This window comes from Oncorhynchus kisutch, linkage group LG23 (genome assembly GCF_002021735.2).
Source record: "Oncorhynchus kisutch isolate 150728-3 linkage group LG23, Okis_V2, whole genome shotgun sequence".
In the NCBI taxonomy this organism is placed as follows: domain Eukaryota; kingdom Metazoa; phylum Chordata; class Actinopteri; order Salmoniformes; family Salmonidae; genus Oncorhynchus; species Oncorhynchus kisutch.
Window position 1 is genome coordinate 47221471 of NC_034196.2, and position 26687 is coordinate 47248157.

Consider the following 26687-nt stretch of genomic DNA (forward strand, 5'->3'; position numbering starts at 1 on the left):
ACAACAACCCTACATAACCCTAACTCTACATAACAACAACCCTACATAACCCTAACTCTACATAACAACAAGCCTACATAACCCTAACCCTACATAACCCTAACCCTACATAACAACAACCCTACATAACCCTAACTCTACATAACAACAAACCTACATAACCCTAACTCTACATAACAACACCCTACATAACCCTAACTCTACATAACAACAACCCTACATAACCCTAACTCTACATAACAACAACCCTACATAACCCTAACTCTACATAACAACAACCCTACATAACCCTAACTCTACATAACCCTAACCCTACATAACCCTAACCCTACATAACAACAACCCTACATAACCCTAACTCTACATAACAACAACCCTACATAACCCTAACTCTACATAACATAACAACCCTACATAACCCTAACTCTACATAACCCTAACCCTACATAACCCTAACCCTACATAACAACAACCCTACATAACCCTAACTCTACATAACAACAAACCTACATAACCCTAACTCTACATAACAACAACCCTACATAACCCTAACTCTACATAACAACAACCCTACATAACCCTAACCCTACATAACAACAACAACCCTACATAACCCTAACCCTACATAACCCTAACTCTACATAACAACAACAACAACCCTACATAACCCTAACCCTACATAACCCTAACTCTACATAACAACAACACTACATAACCCTAACTCTACATAACAACAACCCTACATAACCCTAACTCTACATAACAACAACCCTACATAACCCTAACTCTACATAACAACAACCCTACATAACCCTAACTCTACATAACAACAACCCTACATAACCTAACTCTACATAACAACAACCCTACATAACCCTAACTCTACATAACAACAACCCTACATAACCCTAACTCTACATAACAACAACCCTACATAACCCTAACTCTACATAACAACAACCCTACATAACCCTAACTCTACATAACAACAACCCTACATAACCCTAACTCTACATAACAACAACCCACATAACCCTAACTCTACATAACAACAACCCTACATAACAACAACCCTACATAACCCTAACCTACATAACAACAACCCTACATAACCCTAACTCTACATAACAACAACCCTACATAACCCTAACTCTACATAACAACAACCCTACATAACCCTAACTCTACATAACAACAACCCTACATAACCCTAACTCTACATAACAACAACCCTACATAACCCTAACTCTACATAACAACAACCCTACATAACCCTAACTCTACATAACAACAACCCTACATAACCCTAACTCTACATAACAACAACCCTACATAACCCTAACTCTACATAACACAACCCTACATAACCCTAACTCTACATAACAACAACCCTACATAACCCTAACTCTACATAACAACAACCCTACATAACCCTAACTCTACATAACAACAACCCTACATAACCCTAACTCTACATAACAACAACCCTACATAACCCTAACTCTACATAACAACAACCCTACATAACCCTAACTCTACATAACAACAACCCTACATAACCCTAACTCTACATAACAACAACCCTACATAACCCTAACTCTACATAACAACAACCCTACATAACAACAACCCTACATAACCCTAACTCTACATAACAACACCCTACATAACCCTAACTCTACATAACAACAACCCTACATAACCCTAACTCTACATAACAACAACCCTACATAACCCTAACTCTACATAACAACAACCCTAACTCTACATAACAACAACCCTACATAACAACAACCCTACATAACAACAACCCTACATAACCCTAACCCTACATAACCCTAACCCTACATAACCCTAACCCTACATAACCCTAACTCTACATAACAACAAACCTACATAACCCTAACTCTACATAACAACAACCCTACATAACCCTAACTCTACATAACAACAACCCTACATAACCCTAACTCTACATAACAACAACCCTACATAACAACAACCCTACATAACCCTAACTCTACATAACAACAACCCTACATAACCCTAACTCTACATAACAACAACCCTACATAACCCTAACTCTACATAACAACAAACCTACATAACCCTAACTCTACATAACAACAACCCTACATAACCCTAACTCTACATAACAATAACCCTAACTCTACATAACAACAACCCTACATAACCCTAACTCTACATAACAACAACCCTACATAACCCTAACTCTACATAACAACAACCCTACATAACCCTAACTCTACATAACAACAACCCTACATAACCCTAACTCTACATAACCCTAACCCTAACCCTACATACCCTAACCCTACATAACCCTAACCCTACATAACAACAACCTACATAACCCTAACCCTACATAACAACAAACCTACATAACCCTAACTCTACATAACAACAAACCTACATAACCCTAACTCTACATAACAACAACCCTACATAACCTAACTCTACATAACCCTAACCCTACATAACAACAACCCTACATAACCCTAACTCTACATAACAACAACCCTACATAACCCTAACTCTACATAACAACAACCCTACATAACCCTAACTCTACATAACACAAACCTACATAACCCTAACTCTACATAACAACAAACCTACATAACCCTAACTCTACATAACAACAACCCTACATAACCCTAACTCTACATAACCCTACCCTACATAACAACAACCTACATAACCCTAACTCTACATAACAACAACCCTACATAACCCTAACTCTACATAACAACAACCCTACATAACCCTAACTCTACATAACAACAACCCTACATAACCCTAACTCTACATAACAACAAACCCTACATAACCCTAACTCTACATAACCCTAACCCTACATAACCCTAACCCTACATAACCCTAAACTCTACATAACAACAACCCTACATAACCCTAACCCTACATAACAACAACAACAACAACCCTACATAACCCTAACCCTACATAACCCTAACTCTACATAACAACAACAACAACCCTACATAACCCTAACTCTACATAACAACAAACCTACATAACCCTAACTCTACATAACAACAACCCTACATAACCCTAACTCTACATAACAACAACCCTACATAACCTAACTCTACATAACAACAACCCTACATAACCCTAACTCTACATAACAACAACCCTACATAACCCTAACTCTACATAACCCTAACCCTACATAACCCTAACCCTACATAACAACAAACCTACATAACCCTAACCCTACATAACAACAAACCTACATAACCCTAACTCTACATAACAACAAACCTACATAACCCTAACTCTACATAACAACAACCCTACATAACCCTAACTCTACATAACCCTGAACCCTACATAACAACAACCCTACATAACCCTAACTCTACATAACAACAACCCTACATAACCCTAACTCTACATAACAACAACCCTACATAACCCTAACTCTACATAACAACAACCCCTACATAACCCTAACTCTACATAACAACAACCCTACATAACCCTAACTCTACATAACCCTAACCCTACATAACCCTAACCCTACATAACCCTAACTCTACATAAGCAACAACCCTACATAACCCTAACCCTACATAACAACAACAACAACCCTACATAACCCTAACCCTACTACCCTACTCTACATAACAACAAACCTACATAACCCTAACTCTACATAACAACAAACCTACATAACCCTAACTCTACATAACAACAACCCTACATAACCCTAACCCTACATAACAACAACCCTACATAACCCTAACTCTACATAACAACAACCTAGATAACCCTAACTCTACATAACCCTAACCCTACATAACCCTAACCCTACATAACCCTAACTCTACATAACAACAACCCTACATAACCCTAACCCTACATAACAACAACAACAACCCTACATAACCCTAACCCTACATAACCCTAACTCTACATAACAACAACAACAACCCTACATAACCCTAACTCTACATAACAACAAACCTACATAACCCTAACTCTACATAACAACAACCCTACATAACCCTAACTCTACACAACAACCCCTACATAACCCTAACCCTACATAACAACAACCCTACATAACCCTAACTCTACATAACAACAACCCTACATAACCCTAACTCTACATAACAACAACCCTACATAACCCTAAACTCTACATAACAACAACCCTACATAACCCTAACTCTACATAACCCTAACCCTACATAACCCTAACCCTACATAACAACAACCCTACATAACCCTAACTCTACATAACAACAAACCTACATAACCCTAACTCTACATAACAACAAACCTACATAACCCTAACTCTACATAACAACAACCCTACATAACCCTAACTCTACATAACAACAGCCCTACATAACCCTAACCCTACATAACAACAACCCTACATAACCCTAACTCTACATAACAACAACCCTACATAACCCTAACTCTACATAACAACAACCCTACATAACCCTAACTCTACATAACCCTAAATCTACATAACCCTAACCCTACATAACAACAACCCTACATAACCCTAACTCTACATAACAACAACCCTACATAACCCTAACCCTACATAACCCTAACTCTACATAACCCTAACCCTACATAACCCTAACCCTACATAACAACAACCCTACATAACCCTAACTCTACATAACAACAAACCTACATACCCTAACTCTACATAACAACAACCCTACATAACCCTAACTCTACATAACAACAACCCTACATAACCCTAACCCTACATAAACAACAACCCTACATAACCCTAACTCTACATAACAAACAACCCTACATAACCCTAACTCTACATAACAACAACCCTACATAACCCTAACTCTACATAACAACAAGCCTACATAACCCTAACTCTACATAACCCTAACCCTACATAACCCTAACCCTACATAACAACAACCCTACATAACCCTAACTCTACATAACAACAAACCTACATAACCCTAACTCTACATAACAACAACCCTACATAACCCTAACTCTACATAACAACAACCCTACATAACCCTAACTCTACATAACAACAACCCTACATAACCCTAACTCTACATAACAACAACCCTACATAACCCTAACTCTACATAACCCTAACCCTACATAACCCTAACCCTACATAACAACAACCCTACATAACCCTAACTCTACATAACAACAACCCTACATAACCCTAACTCTACATAACAACAACCCTACATAACCCTAACTCTACATAACCCTAACCCTACATAACCCTAACCCTACCATAACAACAACCCTACATAACCCTAACTCTACATAACAACAAACCTACATAACCCTAACTCTACATAACAACAACCCTACATAACCCTAACTCTACATAACAAACAACCCTACATAACCCTAACCCTACATAACAACAAACAACCCTACATAACCCTAACCCTACATAAACCCTAACTCTACATAACAACAACAACAACCCTACATAACCCTAACCCTACATAACCCTAACTCTACATAACAACAACACTACATAACCCTAACTCTACATAACAACAACCCCTACATAACCCTAACTCTACATAACAACAACCCTACATAACCCTAACTCTACATAACAACAACCCTACATAACCCTAACTCTACATAACAACAACCCTACATAACCCTAACTCTACATAACAACAACCCTACATAACCCTAACTCTACATAACAACAACCCTACATAACCCTAACTCTACATAACAACAACCCTACATAACCCTAACTCTACATAACAACACCCTACATAACCCTAACTCTACATAACAACAACCCCACATAACCCTAACTCTACATAACAACAACCCTACATAACAACAACCCTACATAACCCTACTCTACATAACAACAACCCTACATAACCCTAACTCTACATAACAACAACCCTACATAACCCTAACTCTACATAACAACAACCCTACATAACCCTAACTCTACATAACAACAACCCTACATAACCCTAACTCTACATAACAACAACCCTACATAACCTAACTCTACATAACAACAACCCTACATAACCCTAACTCTACATAACAACAACCCTACATAACCCTAACTCTACATAACAACAACCCTACATTAAACAACCCTACATACCCTAACTCTACATAACAACAACCCTACATAACCCTAACCCTACATAACCCTAACCCTACATAACCCTAACCCTACATAACCCTAACCCTACATAACCCTAACCCTACATAACCCTAACCCTACATAACAACAACCCTACATAACCCTAACTCTACATAACAACAACCCTACATAACCCTAACTCTACATAACAACAACCCTACATAACCCTAACTCTACATAACAACAACCCTACATAACCCTAACTCTACATAACAACAACCCTACATAACCCTAACCCTACATAACCCTAACTCTACATAACAACAACAACAACCCTACATAACCCTAACCCTACATAACCCTAACTCTACATAACAACAACCCTACATAACCCTAACTCTACATAACAACAGCCCTACATAACCCTAACTCTACATAACAACAGCCCTACATAACCCTAACTCTACATAACAACAGCCCTACATAACCCTAACTCTACATAACAACAGCCCTACATAACCCTAACTCTACATAACAACAGCCCTACATAACCCTAACTCTACATAACAACAGCCCTACATAACCCTAATCCTACCTACAGTATCATTACCTGCAGTATCACTCACTACAGTATCACTCCCTATAGTATCAATCCCTGCAGTATCATTACCTACAGTATCACTCCCTATAGTATCACTCCCTGCAGTATCATTACCTGCAGTATCACTCCCTATAGTATCACTCCCTACAGTATCACTCCCTATAGTATCACTCCCTACAGGTTAACATGGCCTTCGTCTCTACTCCCTACAGTATCACTCACTACAGTATCACTCACTACAGTATCACTCCCTACAGGTTAACATGGCCTTCGTCTCTACTCCCTATAGTATCACTCCCTATAGTATCACTCCCTATAGTATCACTCCCTACAGGTTAACATGGCCTTCGTCTCTTCTCATCTCTCCACAGGTTGGTTTCGGCAGTGTGGCATCATTCCCTACAGTAAAGATGTGGACCTGGGCATCTGGATTAAAGACTACAGACATGATATCTCTCATGCTTTTCAAAAGGCTGGCCTTCCGTTGAAACACAAGTTTGGAAAGGTACAGTTTCAGATCATAAAGTGTAGTATTAGAAACATCATGTTGATTCATTATGTGTGGTTCAAATGGCACCCTATTCTATAGTGCACTACTTTTGACCTGAGTCCTGGTCACAAGTAGTGAACTAAATAGTGAATAGGGTGCCATTTCAGACGTATACTCAGTCAATGTGTTGTATCTGTCTCTGTGGAGGATAGCCTGGTACCATCCTTCCAGGGTTAATGTTATTATGTGTCTCTGTGTAGGTGGAGGATAGCCTGGTACCATCCTTCCAGGGTTAATGTTGTTATGTGTCTCTGTGGAGGATAGCCTGGTACCGTCCTTCCAGGGTTAATGTTGTTATGTGTCTCTGTGTAGGATAGCCTGGTACCGTCCTTCCAGGGTTAATGTTGTTATGTGTCTCTGTGGAGGATAGCCTGGTACCGTCCTTCCAGAGTTAATGTTGTTATGTGTCTCTGTGTAGGATAGCCTGGTACCGTCCTTCCAGAGTTAATGTTGTTATGTGTCTCTGTGGAGGATAGCCTGGTATCGTCCTTCCAGGGTTAATGTTGTTATGTGTCTCTGTGTAGGTGGAGGATAGCCTGGTACCGTCCTTCCAGAGTTAATGTTGTTATGTGTCTCTGTGGAGGATAGCCTGGTACCGTCCTTCCAGAGTTAATGTTGTTATGTGTCTCTGTGTAGGTGGAGGATAGCCTGGTACCGTCCTTCCAGAGTTAATGTTGTTATGTGTCTCTGTGGAGGATAGCCTGGTATCGTCCTTCCAGGGTTAATGTTGTTATGTGTCTCTGTGTAGGTGGAGGATAGCCTGGTACCATCCTTCCAGAGTTAATGTTGTTATGTGTCTCTGTGTAGGATAGCCTGGTACCGTCCTTCCAGAGTTAATGTTGTTATGTGTCTCTGTGTAGGATAGCCTGGTACCGTCCTTCCAGAGTTAATGTTGTTATGTGTCTCTGTGGAGGATAGCCTGGTACCGTCCTTCCAGAGTTAATGTTGTTATGTGTCTCTGTGGAGGATAGCCTGGTACCGTCCTTCCAGAGTTAATGTTGTTATGTGTCTCTGTGTAGGATAGCCTGGTACCGTCCTTCCAGAGTTAATGTTGTTATGTGTCTCTGTGTAGGATAGCCTGGTATCGTCCTTCCAGAGTTAATGTTGTTATGTGTCTCTGTGTAGGTGGAGGATAGCCTGGTACCATCCTTCCAGGGTTAATGTTGTTATGTGTCTCTGTGTAGGTGGAGGATAGCCTGGTACCATCCTTCCAGAGTTAATGTTGTTATGTGTCTCTGTGTAGGTGGAGGATAGCCTGGAACTGTCCTTCCAGGGCCTGGATGTTAAACTGGACATTTTCTTCTTCTATGAGGAAACTGACGTTGTGTGGAACGGAGGAACCCAAGCTAAGAGTGGGAAGAAATTCAAGTAAGTCTCTGTTTTACTCTACTGTATGTTATAGAGCTGAGTCACTGTTGCTTAGTGACAGACTATAACAAACGACTGCTAAGAAGTCTTCATTGAACGTCGGGCTTTAAAAAATAATATACAGATACAGTGGGGCAAACAAGTATTTAGTCAGCCACCAATTGTGCAAGTTCTCCCACTTAAAAAGATGGGAGAGGCCTGTAATTCTCATCATAGCTACACTTCAACTATGACAGACAAAATGAGAAGGAAAAAATCCAGAAAATCACATTGTAGGATTTTTAATGAATTTATTTGCAAATTATGGTGGAAAATAAGTATTTGGTCAATAACAAAAGTGTATCTCAATACTTTGTTATATACCCTTTGTTGGCAATGACAGAGATCAAACGTTTTCTGTAAGTCAAGGTTTTCACACACTGTTGCTGGTATTTTGGCCCATTCATCTCCTCTAGAGCAGTGATGTTTTGGGGCTGTTGCTGGGCAACACGGTCTTTCAGCTCCCTCCAGAGATGTTCTATGGGGTTGAGATCTGGAGACTGGCTAGGCCACTCCAGGACCTCCAGAACTCCTTCATTGCCCGGGCGGTGTGTTTGGGATCATTGTCATGCGGAAAGACCTATATATATATATAGTGTATATTTTAAAGATGTTTTTGATAGCATTCCAGACTTACTAACCAGAGACTCCTACCCATTCTGTTAGGTATGTGTTCCCCAAGTTTACTCTCTGCTGGACTGAGCTGATGGACCTGAAGGTGCGTGTCCCCTGTGAGACGGTAGACTATGTATCAGCTAACTATGGTCCTACCTGGAACACACCTGTAAAGACCTGGGACTGGAAGAGCTCTCCGCCCAACGTGCAGGACAACGGGGTGTGGCCTGTCAGGGAGTGGGATGAGGTCATCCAGGTGTACTGACATACTGCTACACTACATATGAGTAGACTACATTGAAGTACACTTAAACCACACGGAAGAAAATGGACTGAAACAGGGAGGGACCGTCGATCTGGACCGTCGATCTGGACCGTCGATCTGGACCGTCGATCCTGTTTTTGTACATTTTGCTACGGCGTGCACTATGCGACCCTGAGTATACTCTTCCGAAGTACACTACACCTGAAAACCCCACACCAAAGTAGCAACTCTAAAGACTACTACTAAGGGTGTGAGTCTGAGCTGCTGGCTTACCATTGGCTGCTGGCTTACCATTGGCTGCTGGCTTACCATTGGCTGCTGGCTTACCATTGGCTGCTGGCTTACCATTGGCTGCTGGCTTACCATTGGCTGCTGGCTTACCATTGGCTGCTGGCTTGCCATTTGGCTGGTGGCTTACCATTGGCTGGTTGGTTGTGAACTGCAGACCACTACTGGACTCTCTTCCTCCTTTGGACTGAAGCAACTGTCTATTGATATGTAATGTGTGTTCCTTGTTTGAAATACTGTATAACGTTGACAAAAAGATGTCATAGACATTTTAATAGCTACTGACATTACTTACTACTGACATGTTGGGTAGGCCCAGGGGAAGGCCATATTACGGCCATGCTTACTTGATATCGGGTTATTACGGCCTTGGCTACTTGATATCGTGTTATTACGGCCTTGGCTACTTGATATCGTGTTATTACGGCCTTGGCTACTTGATATGTGGTTATTAAGGCCTTGGTTACTTGATATTGGGTTATTATGGCCTTGGTTACTTGATATTGGGTTATTATGGCCTTGGTTACTTGATATCGGGTTATTACGGCCTTGGTTACTTGATATGTGGTTATTACGGCCTTGGTTACTTGATATGTGGTTATTAAGGCCTTGGTTACTTGATATCGTGTTATTACGGCCTTGGCTACTTGATATGTGGTTATTAAGGCCTTGGTTACTTGATATTGGGTTATTATGGCCTTGGTTACTTGATATTGGGTTATTATGGCCTTGGTTACTTGATATCGGGTTATTACGGCCTTGGTTACTTGATATGTGGTTATTACGGCCTTGGTTACTTGATATGTGGTTATTAAGGCCTTGGTTACTTGATATTGGGTTATTATGGCCTTGGTTACTTGATATGGGGTTATTATGGCCTTGGTTACTTGATATCAGGTTATTATGGCCTTGGTTACTTGATATCAGGTTATTATGGCCTTGGTTACTTGATATCAGGTTATTATGGCCTTGGTTGCTTGATATCGGGTTATTACGGCCTTTGTTACTTGGTGGCAGGGTAGCCTAGTGGTTAGAGCGTTGGACTAGTAACAGGAAGATTGCAAGTTCAAACCCCCCCGAGCTGACAAGGTACAAATCTGTCTTTCTGCCCCTGAACAGGCAGTTAACCCACTGTTCCTAGGCCGTCATTGAAAATAAGAATTTGTTCTTACCTGACTTGCCTAGTTAAATAAAGGTTAAATAAACATTGGGTTATTATGGCCTTGGTTACTTGATATCGGGTTATTATGGCCTTGGTTACTTGAAGTGCTAGGTGGTGGTGATGACCACGGACTGAACTTGATTATTTTGTGTGTCCCAAATTGTACCATATTTCCTACGTAGTGCACTATATTGGGAGTGGACATTATGTTCATATTTGATATATTTTATGCCTCTTGTGTTTCAGGAATCATTGATTTGCCGACAAATCGTGTCTTACTTTCCTTTGTATTGAGTTTTGTCATCGTTGTTGAAGGGAACTATGATCACGCTAGCCTGAGTTCTAGCCTGAGTTCTAGCCTGAGTTCTAGCCTGAGTTCTAGCCTGAGTTCTAGCCTGAGTTCTAGCCTGAGTTCTAGCCTGAGTTCTAGCCTGAGTGCCAGTCTGTCTGTGCTGTCATGCCAACTCCTTGTCACTCATTTAGCTTGACAATGACAGCATTGGAGTTATCAAGAGAACAAACTGATCTGGGACCAGGCTATGCTCACCAGCTGTTATGATTAAAAGCTTTGACATGATGAGACCGGTCAGAAATATGCAGCGTCCCATAAAACAACCCAGACCAGAACCGTAGGCCTGATCACCGACAACGACGAGACAGCCTATAGGGAGGAGGTCAGAGACCTGTCCGGGAGGTGCCAGGACAACAACCTCTCCCTCAACGATGAGACAGCCTATAGGGAGGAGGTCAGAGACCTGGCCGGGAGGTGCCAGGACAACAACCTCTCCCTCAACGATGAGACAGCCTATAGGGAGGAGGTCAGAGACCTGTCCGGGAGGTGCCAGGACAACAACCTCTCCCTCAACGATGAGACAGCCTATAGGGAGGAGGTCAGAGACCTGTCCGGGAGGTGCCAGGACAACAACCTCTCCCTCAACGATGAGACAGCCTATAGGGAGGAGGTCAGAGACCTGTCCGGGAGGTGCCAGGACAACAACCTCTCCCTCAACGATGAGACAGCCTATAGGGAGGAGGTCAGAGACCTGGCCGGGAGGTGCCAGGACAACAACCTCTCCCTCAACGATGAGACAGCCTATAGGGAGGAGGTCAGAGACCTGGCCGGGAGGTGCCAGGACAACAACCTCTCCCTCAACGACGAGACAGCCTATAGGGAGGAGGTCAGAGACCTGTCCGGGAGGTGCCAGGACAACAACCTCTCCCTCAACGATGAGACAGCCTATAGGGAGGAGGTCAGAGACCTGTCCGGGAGGTGCCAGGACAACAACCTCTCCCTCAACGATGAGACAGCCTATAGGGAGGAGGTCAGAGACCTGTCCGGGAGGTGCCAGGACAACAACCTCTCCCTCAACGATGAGACAGCCTATAGGGAGGAGGTCAGAGACCTGGCCGGGAGGTGCCAGGACAACAACCTCTCCCTCAACGATGAGACAGCCTATAGGGAGGAGGTCAGAGACCTGGCCGGGAGGTGCCAGGACAACAACCTCTCCCTCAACGTGATCAAGACAAAGGAGATGATTGTGGACTACAGGAAAAAAAAGGACCAAGCACGCCCCCATTCTTATCGACGGGTGCTGCAATGGAGCAGGTTGAGAGCTTCAAGTTCCTTGGTGTCCACATCACCAACAAACTAACATGGTCCAAGCACACCAAGACAAGAGAAGAGGGCACAACAAAACTTATTCCCCCTCAGGAGGCAAAAGATTTGGCATGGGTCCTCAGATCCTTAAAGGTTTTTACAGCTGCACCATCGAGAGCATCCTGACCGGTTGCGTCACCGCCTGGTACGGCAACTGCTCGGCCTCCGACCATAAGGCACTACAGAGGGTAGTGTGTATGGCCCAGTGCATCACTGGGGACAAGCTGCCTGCCATCCAGAACCTCTATACCAGGCTGCGTCAGAGGAAGGCCCTAAAAAGTGTCAGACTCCAGCCACTCTACTGTACCAGTACCCCCTGTATATAGCCTCCACATTGACTCTGTACCGGTACCCCCTGTATATAGCCTCCACATTGACTCTGTACCGGTACCCCCTGTATATAGCCTCCACATTGACTCTGTACCGGTACCCCCTGTATATAGCCTCCACATTGACTCTGTACCGGTACCCCCTGTATATATCCTCCACATTGACTCTGTACCGGTACCCCCTGTATATAGCCTCCACATTGACTCTGTACCGGTACCCCCTGTATATAGCCTCCACATTGACTCTGTACCGGTACCCCCTGTATATAGCCTCCACATTGACTCTGTACCGGTACCCCCTGTATATAGCCTCCACATTGACTCTGTACCGGTACCCCCTGTATATAGCCTCCACATTGACTCTGTACCAGTACCCCCTGTATATAGCCTCCACATTGACTCTGTACCGTAACACCCTGTATATAGCCTCCACATTGACTCTGTACTGTAACACCCTGTATATAGCCTCCACATTGACTCTGTACCGGTACCCCCTGTATATAGCCTCCACATTGACTCTGTACCGGTACCCCCTGTATATAGCCTCCACATTGACTCTGTACCGGTACCCCCTGTATATAGCCTCCACATTGACTCTGTACCGGTACCCCCTGTATATAGCCTCCACATTGACTCTGTACCGTAACACCCTGTATATAGCCTCCACATTGACTCTGTACCAGTACCCCCTGTATATAGCCTCCACATTGACTCTGTACCGTAACACCCTGTATATAGCCTCCACATTGACTCTGTACTGTAACACCCTGTATATAGCCTCCACATTGACTCTGTACCGGTACCCCCTGTATATAGCCTCCACATTGACTCTGTACCGGTACCCCCTGTATATAGCCTCCACATTGACTCTGTACCGGTACCCCCTGTATATAGCCTCCACATTGACTCTGTACCGGTACCCCCTGTATATAGCCTCCACATTGACTCTGTACCGTAACACCCTGTATATAGCCTCCACATTGACTCTGTACTGTAACACCCTGTATATAGCCTCCACATTGACTCTGTACCGGTACCCCCTGTATATAGCCTCCACATTGACTCTGTACCGGTACCCCCTGTATATAGCCTCCACATTGACTCTGTACCAGTACCCCCTGTATATAGCCTCCACATTGACTCTGTACCGTAACACCCTGTATATAGCCTCCACATTGACTCTGTACTGTAACACCCTGTATATAGCCTCCACATTGACTCTGTACCGGTACCCCCTGTATATAGCCTCCACATTGACTCTGTACCGGTACCCCCTGTATATAGCCTCCACATTGACTCTGTACCGGTACCCCCTGTATATAGCCTCCACATTGACTCTGTACCAGTACCCCCTGTATATAGCCTCCACATTGACTCTGTACCAGTACCCCCTGTATATAGCCTCCACATTGACTCTGTACCGGTACCCCCTGTATATAGCCTCCACATTGACTCTGTACCGGTACCCCCTGTATATAGCCTCCACATTGACTCTGTACCGGTACCCCCTGTATATAGCCTCCACATTGACTCTGTACCGGTACCCCCTGTATATAGCCTCCACATTGACTCTGTACCGTAACACCCTGTATATAGCCTCCACATTGACTCTGTACTGTAACACCCTGTATATAGCCTCCACATTGACTCTGTACCGGTACCCCCTGTATATAGCCTCCACATTGACTCTGTACCAGTACCCCCTGTATATAGCCTCCACATTGACTCTGTACCAGTACCCCCTGTATATAGCCTCCACATTGACTCTGTACTGTAACACCCTGTATATAGCCTCCACATTGACTCTGTACCGGTACCCCCTGTATATAGCCTCCACATTGACTCTGTACCGGTACCCCCTGTATATAGCCTCCACATTGACTCTGTACCAGTACCCCCTGTATATAGCCTCCACATTGACTCTGCACCGGTACCCCCTGTATACAACCTCCACATTGACTCTGTACCGGTACCCCCTGTATATAGCCTCCACATTGACTCTGTACCGGTACCCCTGTATATAGCCTCCACATTGACTCTGTACCGGTACCCCCTGTATATAGCCTCCACATTGACTCTGTACCGGTACCCCTGTATATAGCCTCCACATTGACTCTGTACCGGTACCCCCTGTATATAGCCTCCACATTGACTCTGTACCGTAACACCCTGTATATAGCCTCCACATTGACTCTGTACTGTAACACCCTGTATATAGCCTCCACATTGACTCTGTACCGGTACCCCCTGTATATAGCCTCCACATTGACTCAGTACCGGTACCCCCCTGTATATAGCCTCCACATTGACTCTGTACCAGTACCCCCTGTATATAGCCTCCACATTGACTCTGTACCGGTACCCCCTGTATATAGCCTCCACATTGACTCTGTACCAGTACCCCCTGTATATAGTCTCACTATTGTTAGTTTACTGCTGCTCTTTAATTAGGTTACTTGAATATGGGGTTACTTTTATTGCTTATTCTTATCCATATACAACTACGTTGTTGGTTAGGGGCTCATAAGTCAGCATTTCACTGTGAGGTCTACACCTGTTGGTTAGGGGCTCATAAGTCAGCATTTCACTGGGAGGTCTACACCTGTTGGTTAGGGGCTCATAAGTCAGCATTTCACTGGGAGGTCTACACCTGTTGGTTAGGGGCTCATAAGTCAGCATTTCACTGTGAGGTCTACACCTGTTGGTTAGGGGCTCATAAGTCAGCATTTCACTGTGAGGTCTACACCTGTTGGTTAGGGGCTCATAAGTCAGCATTTCACTGTGAGGTCTACACCTGTTGGTTAGGGGCTCATAAGTCAGCATTTCACTGGGAGGTCTACACCTGTTGGTTAGGGGCTCATAAGTCAGCATTTCACTGTGAGGTCTACACCTGTTGGTTAGGGGCTCATAAGTCAGCATTTCACTGTGAGGTCTACACCTGTTGGTTAGGGGCTCATAAGTCAGCATTTCACTGTGAGGTCTACACCTGTTGGTTAGGGGCTCATAAGTCAGCATTTCACTGTGAGGTCTACACCTGTTGGTTAGGGGCTCATAAGTCAGCATTTCACTGGGAGGTCTACACCTGTTGGTTAGGGGCTCATAAGTCAGCATTTCACTGGGAGGTCTACACCTGTTGGTTAGGGGCTCATAAGTCAGCATTTCACTGGGAGGTCTACACCTGTTGGTTAGGGGCTCATAAGTCAGCATTTCACTGGGAGGTCTACACCTGTTGGTTAGGGGCTCATAAGTCAGCATTTCACTGGGAGGTCTACACCTGTTGGTTAGGGGCTCATAAGTCAGCATTTCACTGTGAGGTCTACACCTGTTGGTTAGGGGCTCATAAGTCAGCATTTCACTGGGAGGTCTACACCTGTTGGTTAGGGGCTCATAAGTCAGCATTTCACTGTGAGGTCTACACCTGTTGGTTAGGGGCTCATAAGTCAGCATTTCACTGGGAGGTCTACACCTGTTGGTTAGGGGCTCATAAGTCAGCATTTCACTGTGAGGTCTACACCTGTTGGTTAGGGGCTCATAAGTCAGCATTTCACTGTGAGGTCTACACCTGTTGGTTAGGGGCTCATAAGTCAGCATTTCACTGTGAGGTCTACACCTGTTGGTTAGGGGCTCATAAGTCAGCATTTCACTGGAAGGTCTACACCTGTTGGTTAGGGGCTCATAAGTCAGCATTTCACTGGAAGGTCTACACCTGTTGGTTAGGGGCTCATAAGTCAGCATTTCACTGTGAGGTCTACACCTGTTGGTTAGGGGCTCATAAGTCAGCATTTCACTGGGAGGTCTACACCTGTTGGTTAGGGGCTCATAAGTCAGCATTTCACTGTGAGGTCTACACCTGTTGGTTAGGGGCTCATAAGTCAGCATTTCACTGGGAGGTCTACACTTTTTTTTTTTGTATTCGTGGTCATGTGACTAATAAAGTTAGATTTGATTAGAATCCAACTGCTGTGCATGACCCTGCTCTGTATAGTTGGTACGTGGAACTGCTTTCTGTACTACACCAGCCTGATCTCTATGCTGCTGGATTTCATGGTTGTAGCAACTTCATTAAATACATAAAAACACCTACAAAAAAATAAGTCATTTTTACTTTACGTGGTAAGCTTTACGTGGTAAGCTTCACGCGGTAAGCTTTACGTGGTAAGCTGGTGTTCCTGAAACGTTCCTGAACGGGAGAGATGATGTCGTCCTGATATTATTATCGGTCTGCCAGTAGTGTTGTCTCAGACCATGTGACCAAGTCTTTACTACAACATGGCTCGCATCCCAAATGGAGCACTATTCACTAAGTAGTGCACTACTTTTTAATGGGCTCTGGTCAAAAGTAGTGCACTATATTGGGAGTGGACATTATGTTCAGGGAATAGGGGCTCCGTTTGGGACGCTGTCTATTAGTCATGACGGTCCCAGGTCTTCTCCTCAGTGTTTTCTCATCGTCTCATCATGCCTGCTGTGTTGGTGCTGCTGTTGCCTGCACTGGATCTGCTACCGTCTGTGTATCTGGGGGCCGAGGTGCTGTTCTGGCTGGGAGAATACACCCACTCTTATCAATACACCTCTTTACAATACACCCACTCTTAACCATACACCCACTCTTAACAATACACCCACTCTTAACCATACACCCACTCTTAACAATACACCCACTCTTAACCATACACCCACTCTTAACAATACACCCACTCTTAATACACCCACTCTTAACACACCCACTCTTAATACACCCACTCTTAACAATACACCCAATACACCCACTCTTAACAATATACCCACTCTTAACAATACACCCACTCTTAACAATACACCCACTCTTATCAATACACCCACTCTTAACAATACACCCACTCTTAACAATACACCCACTCTTAACAATACACCCACTCTTATCAATACACCCACTCAACAATACACCCAATACACCCACTCTTAACAATACACCCACTCAACAATACACCCACTCAACAATACACCCACTCTTATCAATACACCCACTCTTATCAATACACCCACTCTTATCAATACACCCACTCTTATCAATATACCCACTCTTAACAATACACCCACTCTTAACAATACACCCACTCTTAACAATACACCCACTCTTAACAATACACCCACTCTTATCAATACACCCACTCTTATCAATACACCCACTCTTATCAATACACCCACTCTTAACAATACACCCAATACACCCACTCTTAACAATACACCCACTCTTAACAATACACCCACACTTAACAATACACCCACTCTTATCAATACACCCACTCTTATCAATACACCCAATACACCCACTCTTAACAATACACCCACTCTTATCAATACACCCACTCTTAACAATACACCCACTCTGAACATGAAGACCCTGGTGGAGGAGCTGACACAGAGAGGCCACCAGATCACTGCGATCGCCCACCAGATCACTGCGACCGCCCACCAGATCACTGCGATCGCCCACCAGATCACTGCGATCGCCCACCAGATCACTGCGATCGCCCACCAGATCACTGCGACCGCCCACCAGATCACTGCGATCGCCCACCAGATCACTGCGACCGCCCACCAGATCACTGCGACCGCCCACCAGATCACTGCGACCGCCCACCAGATCACTGCGGCCGCCCACCTGATCACTGCGACCGCCCACCTGATCACTGCGACCGCCCACCAGATCACTGCGACCGCCCACCAGATCACTGCGATCGCCCACCAGATCACTGCGACCGCCCACCATCAGCAACAGTTTCCTCGACGGCGACTGCTACCGCTTGAGATCCTCCAGGTTCCCTTCACCAGGCAGGCCGTCCAGGGCTACGCGGACAAGATGCTGAGATACTGGAAATACGACGTTAAATGAAGGTCAAGGCCATGATAGATGTTGGCGTGAGACAGAACCAGGAAGTGCTGTTATCAGAGCTGCTGGAGAGATTGTGGAGTGAGCAATGTGACCTTCTGCTGACTGACTCCATGAGGTAGGGAGCTTCTTGCAGACACTTTGGGTCTCACAATGCTCTTCTTCTTTGGTAACACCACGGAACGTCACTGCAGGCAAATGCCACCACCTCTGTCTTATGTCCCAGGCATTGGTTTTGAAAACAGTGTTTTGTATATCTCAAGACATCTTGTTCAAGATCAAGATTCAAGATCAAGAATAAAGCTCCATTATATTCCAGAGTCAGTGGTAGTTTGACCTTTGAACCGTCCCCATCTCTTTCAGTCAGTGGTAGTTTGACCTTTTAACCGACCCCATCTCTTTCAGTCAGTGGTAGTTTGACCTTTTTAACCGACCCCATCTCTTTCAGTCAGTGGTAGTTTGACCTTTGAACCGTCCCCATCTCTTTCAGTCAGTGGTAGTTTGACCTTTTTAACCGACCCCATCTCTTTCAGTCAGTGGTAGTTTGACCTTTGAACCGACCCCATCTCTTTCAGTCAGTGGTAGTTTGACCTTTGAACCGTCTCCATCTCTTTCAGTCAGTGGTAGTTTGACCTTTTAACCGACCCCATCTCTTTCAGTCAGTGGTAGTTTGACCTTTTTAACCGACCCCATCTCTTTCAGTCAGTGGTAGTTTGACCTTTGAACCGACCCCATCTCTTTCAGTCAGTGGTAGCCATCTTCGGTTTGTTTGACCTTTAACCTCATCTTTATTCAGTCAGTGTAGGCCAGAAGGAGGAGGGGTGGTATAATAGTCTCTTTCAGTCAGCGTAGGGGCTCAGTTGGTGTTTGTAGAATGTGTCCCCAAGACCCTCTGTCTGGTTATGTGTCCCCAATACCCTCTGTCTGGTTTATATAAAGTAATAGGAGCTGAAATACCAGACTAAGGAGTGGAAGAGAAATTGTGTAATTGGGAACTAGACCAGGCCCCGTATTCCCCAAAGTATCTCAGAGTAGGAGTGCTGGATCAGTTTCACCTTTATAAATCATAATGAATATGATCACATGGATAGGGAGAACCTGATCCTAGATCAGCAGTCCTACACTGAGATGCTTTGTGGATTCGGGCCCAGGTCTGAACAGAAGTGGCTCTGCTTTTGTGGGAATCCAAGCTCCTGTCAGTAGGGGGTGTGTTTGTTTTGTGTTCATGCTTTCCCCTCATTGAAAAAGAGTTGGCTCAGGCTAAGAAGTTACACAACGGTTTATTGTCATAATAACCTCTGACCAATAGACTTTGAAACGACACGGAACACTCCCTCTTTTACAGTCTTGTTGATCTCACACCGACGAATTTGAGCCAAAATCTGCTGTTTTTTAAGACTTATTTGCCAATTCCTCTCTGGGTGTATGTGGCCGCCTTGAATTCCCCCATCTCCACTCCTTGAAGGCTTCAACCTCCACTCCTTTAAGGCCTCAACCTCCACTCCTTTAAGGCCTCAACCTCCACTCCTTTAAGGCCTCAACCTCCACTCCTTTAAGGCCTCAACCTCCCCTCCTTTAAGGCCTCAACCTCCCCTCCTTTAAGGCCTCAACCTCCCCTCCTTTAAGGCCTCAACCTCCCCTCCTTTAAGGCCTCAACCTCCCCTCCTTGAAGGCCTCAACCTCCACTCCTTGAAGGCCTCAACCTCCACTCCTTGAAGGCTTCAACCTCCCCTCCTTGAAGGCTTCAACCTCCACTCCTTGAAGGCCTCAACCTCCACTCCTTGAAGGCCTCAACCTCCCCTCCTTGAAGGCCTCAACCTCCACTCCGGTCTCTATCTACTTAGTCTCGCAGGGCCCTCCATCGAAATCTCATCTAGTTGACTCAGGAATGGAAGCCTGGTTGTCCAATGTTTTCTGTGGCCCTCCTCCTGCTCTGTGGGTGTCTGGGCACAGATGCATATGATCCTGGAGGAGCTGGTGGAGGGGAACCATAGTGGCACAGTGATCCTGGAGGGGAACCGTGGTGGCACAGTGATCCTGGAGGGGAACCGTGGTGGCACAGTGGTCCTGGAGGGGAACCGTGGTGGCACAGTGGTCCTGGAGGGGAACCGTAGTGGCACAGTGATCCTGGAGGGGAACCGTGGTGGCACAGTGGTCCTGGAGGGGAACCGTGGTGGCACAGTGGTCCTGGAGGGGAACCGTAGTGGCACAGTGGTCCTGGAGGGGAACCGTAGTGGCACAGTGGTCCTGGAGGGGAACCGTGGTGGCACAGTGATCCTGGAGGGGAACCGTGGTGGCACAGTGGTCCTGGAGGGGAACCGTGGTGGCACAGTGGTCCTGGAGGGGAACCGTGGTGGCACAGTGGTCCTGGAGGGGAACCGTAGTGGCACAGTGGTCCTGGAGGGGAACCGTAGTGGCACAGTGCTGGAGTCCACCGCCTCACTTTCCATAAACTGTTTTACAATGTATCCTTTGACCGAAAAGACTGTCAGAAAATCATTGACAACTTCATAGACTTCTAGAAGTACGAGTCTCAGAACGCGTCCATGTTGCCCTGTGGATCAGAGACCTGATGCAGAAGAGGTCTGCTCCTATGTTTGCCTAGTTAAATAAAATAATATATATTCCTGTGTAGTGACCTAAGGGAACGTTATTTAAGGGTGAAACACCGGCCCTCTGGGAAATGAAAATGGATCCCTTCAGCAAAATATATTTTACCTAAACCATCCCTGAACGCTTAAAAAAAACAAGTGCCCTCCCCTCTACCCAAAGTAATAATTAACATAAAGTGGGTAGCAGAGAACATGACTTCAGTTTACCCTCACTTCCTGAATAGACCAGAGTCTTAGAAATGTAGTTTTAGAAACTGTTCTTCGTCCTGTAAGCAACGATTGTGCTGGCGCACAGGGCTGTGGGACAGAAGGTTGTGGGTTCAGAGACCACCGTGGACAGGAGTAGGGGTGGAAAAATATCTATAGTTAAAGCATTGCATGAATCTATCATCGTTTTAGCATGTCATTATGGAGACTCCTGTTTACCTGTTGTAGGTAGGGGGGCTATTTAACATGTCATTATGGAGACTCCTGTCTACCTGTTGTAGGTAGGGGGGCTATTTAACATGTCATTATGGAGACCCCTGTTTACCTGTTGTAGGTAGGGGGGCTATTTAACATGTCATTATGGAGACTCCTGTCTACCTGTTGTAGGTAGGGGGGCTATTTAACATGTCATTATGGATACTCCTGTTTACCTGTTGTAGGTAGGACTATTTAACATGTCATTATGGAGACTCCTGTCTACCTGTTGTAGGTAGGGGGGCTATTTAACATGTCATTATGGAGACTCCTGTTTACCTGTTGTAGGTAGGGGGGCTATTTAACATGTCATTATGGAGACTCCTGTCTACCTGTTGTAGGTAGGGGGGCTATTTAACATGTCATTATGGATACTCCTGTTTACCTGTTGTAGGTAGGACTATTTAACATGTCATTATGGAGACTCCTGTCTACCTGTTGTAGGTAGGGGGGCTATTTAACATGTCATTATGGAGACTCCTGTCTACCTGTTGTAGGTAGGGGGGCTATTTAACATGTCATTATGGATACTCCTGTTTACCTGTTGTAGGTAGGACTATTTAACATGTCATTATGGAGACTCCTGTCTACCTGTTGTAGGTAGGGGGGCTATTTAACATGTCATTATGGAGACTCCTGTTTACCTGTTGTAGGTAGGACTATTTAACATGTCATTATGGAGACTCCTGTCTACCTGTTGTAGGTAGGACTATTTAACATGTCATTATGGAGACTCCTGTCTACCTGTTGTAGGTAGGGGGGCTATTTAACATGTCATTATGGATACTCCTGTTTACCTGTTGTAGGTAGGACTATTTAACATGTCATTATGGAGACTCCTGTCTACCTGTTGTAGGTAGGGGGGCTATTTAACATGTCATTATGGAGACTCCTGTCTACCTGTTGTAGGTAGGGGGGCTATTTAACATGTCATTATGGATACTCCTGTTTACCTGTTGTAGGTAGGACTATTTAACATGTCATTATGGAGACTCCTGTCTACCTGTTGTAGGTAGGGGGGCTATTTAACATGTCATTATGGAGACGCCTGTTTACCTGTTGTAGGTAGGACTATTTAACATGTCATTATGGAGACTCCTGTCTACCTGTTGTAGGTAGGACTATTTAACATTTCATTATGGAGACTCCTGTTTACCTGTTGTAGGTAGGACTATTTAACATGTCATTATGGAGACCCCTGTTTACCTGTTGTAGGTAGGGGGACTATTTAACATGTCATTATGGAGACTCCTGTCTACCTGTTGTAGGTAGGGGGGCTATTTAACATGTCATTATGGATACTCCTGTTTACCTGTTGTAGGTAGGACTATTTAACATGTCATTATGGAGACTCCTGTCTACCTGTTGTAGGTAGGGGGGCTATTTAACATGTCATTATGGAGACTCCTGTTTACCTGTTGTAGGTAGGACTATTTAACATGTCATTATGGAGACTCCTGTCTACCTGTTGTAGGTAGGACTATTTAACATGTCATTATGGAGACTCCTGTCTACCTGTTGTAGGTAGGGGGGCTATTTAACATGTCATTATGGATACTCCTGTTTACCTGTTGTTGGTAGGACTATTTAACATGTCATTATGGAGACTCCTGTCTACCTGTTGTAGGTAGGGGGGCTATTAAACATGTCATTATGGAGACTCCTGTCTACCTGTTGTAGGTAGGGGGGCTATTTAACATGTCATTATGGAGACTCCTGTCTACCTGTTGTAGGTAGGGGGACTATTCAACATGTCATTATGGAGACTCCTGTTTACCTGTTGTAGGTAGGGGGGGCTATTTAACATGTCATTATGGAGACCCCTGTTTACCTGTTGTAGGTAGGACTATTTAGCATGTCATTATGGAGACTCCTGTCTACCTGTTGTAGGTAGGGGGGCTATTTAACATGTCATTATGGATACTCCTGTTTACCTGTTGTAGGTAGGGGGGGCTATTTAACATGTCATTATGGAGACTCCTGTCTACCTGTTGTAGGTAGGGGGGCTATTTAACATGTCATTATGGATACTCCTGTTTACCTGTTGTAGGTAGGACTATTTAACATGTCATTATGGAGACTCCTGTCTACCTGTTGTAGGTAGGGGGGCTATTTAACATGTCATTATGGAGACTCCTGTCTACCTGTTGTAGGTAGGGGGGCTATTTAACATGTCATTATGGATACTCCTGTTTACCTGTTGTAGGTAGGACTATTTAACATGTCATTATGGAGACTCCTGTCTACCTGTTGTAGGTAGGGGGGCTATTTAACATGTCATTATGGAGACTCCTGTTTACCTGTTGTAGGTAGGGGGGCTATTTAACATGTCATTATGGAGACTCCTGTCTACCTGTTGTAGGTAGGGGGGCTATTTAACATGTCATTATGGATACTCCTGTTTACCTGTTGTAGGTAGGACTATTTAACATGTCATTATGGAGACTCCTGTCTACCTGTTGTAGGTAGGGGGGGCTATTTAACATGTCATTATGGATACTCCTGTTTACCTGTTGTAGGTAGGACTATTTAACATGTCATTATGGAGACTCCTGTCTACCTGTTGTAGGTAGGGGGGCTATTTAACATGTCATTATGGAGACTCCTGTTTACCTGTTGTAGGTAGGACTATTTAACATGTCATTATGGAGACTCCTGTCTACCTGTTGTAGGTAGGACTATTTAACATGTCATTATGGAGACTCCTGTCTACCTGTTGTAGGTAGGGGGGCTATTTAACATGTCATTATGGATACTCCTGTTTACCTGTTGTAGGTAGGACTATTTAACATGTCATTATGGAGACTCCTGTCTACCTGTTGTAGGTAGGACTATTTAACATTTCATTATGGAGACTCCTGTTTACCTGTTGTAGGTAGGACTATTTAACATGTCATTATGGAGACCCCTGTTTACCTGTTGTAGGTAGGGGGACTATTTAACATGTCATTATGGAGACTCCTGTCTACCTGTTGTAGGTAGGGGGGCTATTTAACATGTCATTATGGATACTCCTGTTTACCTGTTGTAGGTAGGACTATTTAACATGTCATTATGGAGACTCCTGTCTACCTGTTGTAGGTAGGGGGGCTATTTAACATGTCATTATGGAGACTCCTGTTTACCTGTTGTAGGTAGGACTATTTAACATGTCATTATGGAGACTCCTGTCTACCTGTTGTAGGTAGGACTATTTAACATGTCATTATGGAGACTCCTGTCTACCTGTTGTAGGTAGGGGGGCTATTTAACATGTCATTATGGATACTCCTGTTTACCTGTTGTTGGTAGGACTATTTAACATGTCATTATGGAGACTCCTGTCTACCTGTTGTAGGTAGGGGGGCTATTAAACATGTCATTATGGAGACTCCTGTCTACCTGTTGTAGGTAGGGGGGCTATTTAACATGTCATTATGGAGACTCCTGTCTACCTGTTGTAGGTAGGGGGACTATTCAACATGTCATTATGGAGACTCCTGTTTACCTGTTGTAGGTAGGGGGGGCTATTTAACATGTCATTATGGAGACCCCTGTTTACCTGTTGTAGGTAGGACTATTTAGCATGTCATTATGGAGACTCCTGTCTACCTGTTGTAGGTAGGGGGGCTATTTAACATGTCATTATGGATACTCCTGTTTACCTGTTGTAGGTAGGGGGGCTATTTAACATGTCATTATGGAGACTCCTGTCTACCTGTTGTAGGTAGGGGGGCTATTTAACATGTCATTATGGATACTCCTGTTTACCTGTTGTAGGTAGGACTATTTAACATGTCATTATGGAGACTCCTGTCTACCTGTTGTAGGTAGGGGGGCTATTTAACATGTCATTATGGAGACTCCTGTCTACCTGTTGTAGGTAGGGGGGCTATTTAACATGTCATTATGGATACTCCTGTTTACCTGTTGTAGGTAGGACTATTTAACATGTCATTATGGAGACTCCTGTCTACCTGTTGTAGGTAGGGGGGCTATTTAACATGTCATTATGGAGACTCCTGTTTACCTGTTGTAGGTAGGGGGGCTATTTAACATGTCATTATGGAGACTCCTGTCTACCTGTTGTAGGTAGGGGGGCTATTTAACATGTCATTATGGATACTCCTGTTTACCTGTTGTAGGTAGGACTATTTAACATGTCATTATGGAGACTCCTGTCTACCTGTTGTAGGTAGGGGGGCTATTTAACATGTCATTATGGATACTCCTGTTTACCTGTTGTAGGTAGGACTATTTAACATGTCATTATGGAGACTCCTGTCTACCTGTTGTAGGTAGGGGGGCTATTTAACATGTCATTATGGAGACTCCTGTTTACCTGTTGTAGGTAGGACTATTTAACATGTCATTATGGAGACTCCTGTCTACCTGTTGTAGGTAGGACTATTTAACATGTCATTATGGAGACTCCTGTCTACCTGTTGTAGGTAGGGGGGCTATTTAACATGTCATTATGGATACTCCTGTTTACCTGTTGTAGGTAGGACTATTTAACATGTCATTATGGAGACTCCTGTCTACCTGTTGTAGGTAGGGGGGCTATTTAACATGTCATTATGGATACTCCTGTTTACCTGTTGTAGGTAGGACTATTTAACATGTCATTATGGAGACTCCTGTCTACCTGTTGTAGGTAGGGGGGCTATTTAACATGTCATTATGGAGACTCCTGTCTACCTGTTGTAGGTAGGGGGGCTATTTAACATGTCATTATGGATACTCCTG

The 26687-nt window shown here is 44.3% G+C and overlaps 1 protein-coding gene across 1 annotated transcript in view; it reads left to right on the forward strand.

Annotated features, from left to right (window-relative positions):
- Positions 1-11755, forward strand: part of fktn (fukutin) — a 34812-nt gene extending 23057 nt beyond the window's left edge. Inside the window, exons 8-10 of the mRNA XM_031803083.1 lie at positions 7112-7245; positions 8534-8658; positions 9364-11755. Of these exons, the coding sequence (XP_031658943.1) occupies positions 7112-7245; positions 8534-8658; positions 9364-9577 (473 nt within the window). The 3' untranslated portion in view covers positions 9578-11755. The remainder of the gene's footprint in view (positions 1-7111; positions 7246-8533; positions 8659-9363) is intronic.
- Positions 11756-26687: the final 14932 nt, after the last annotated feature.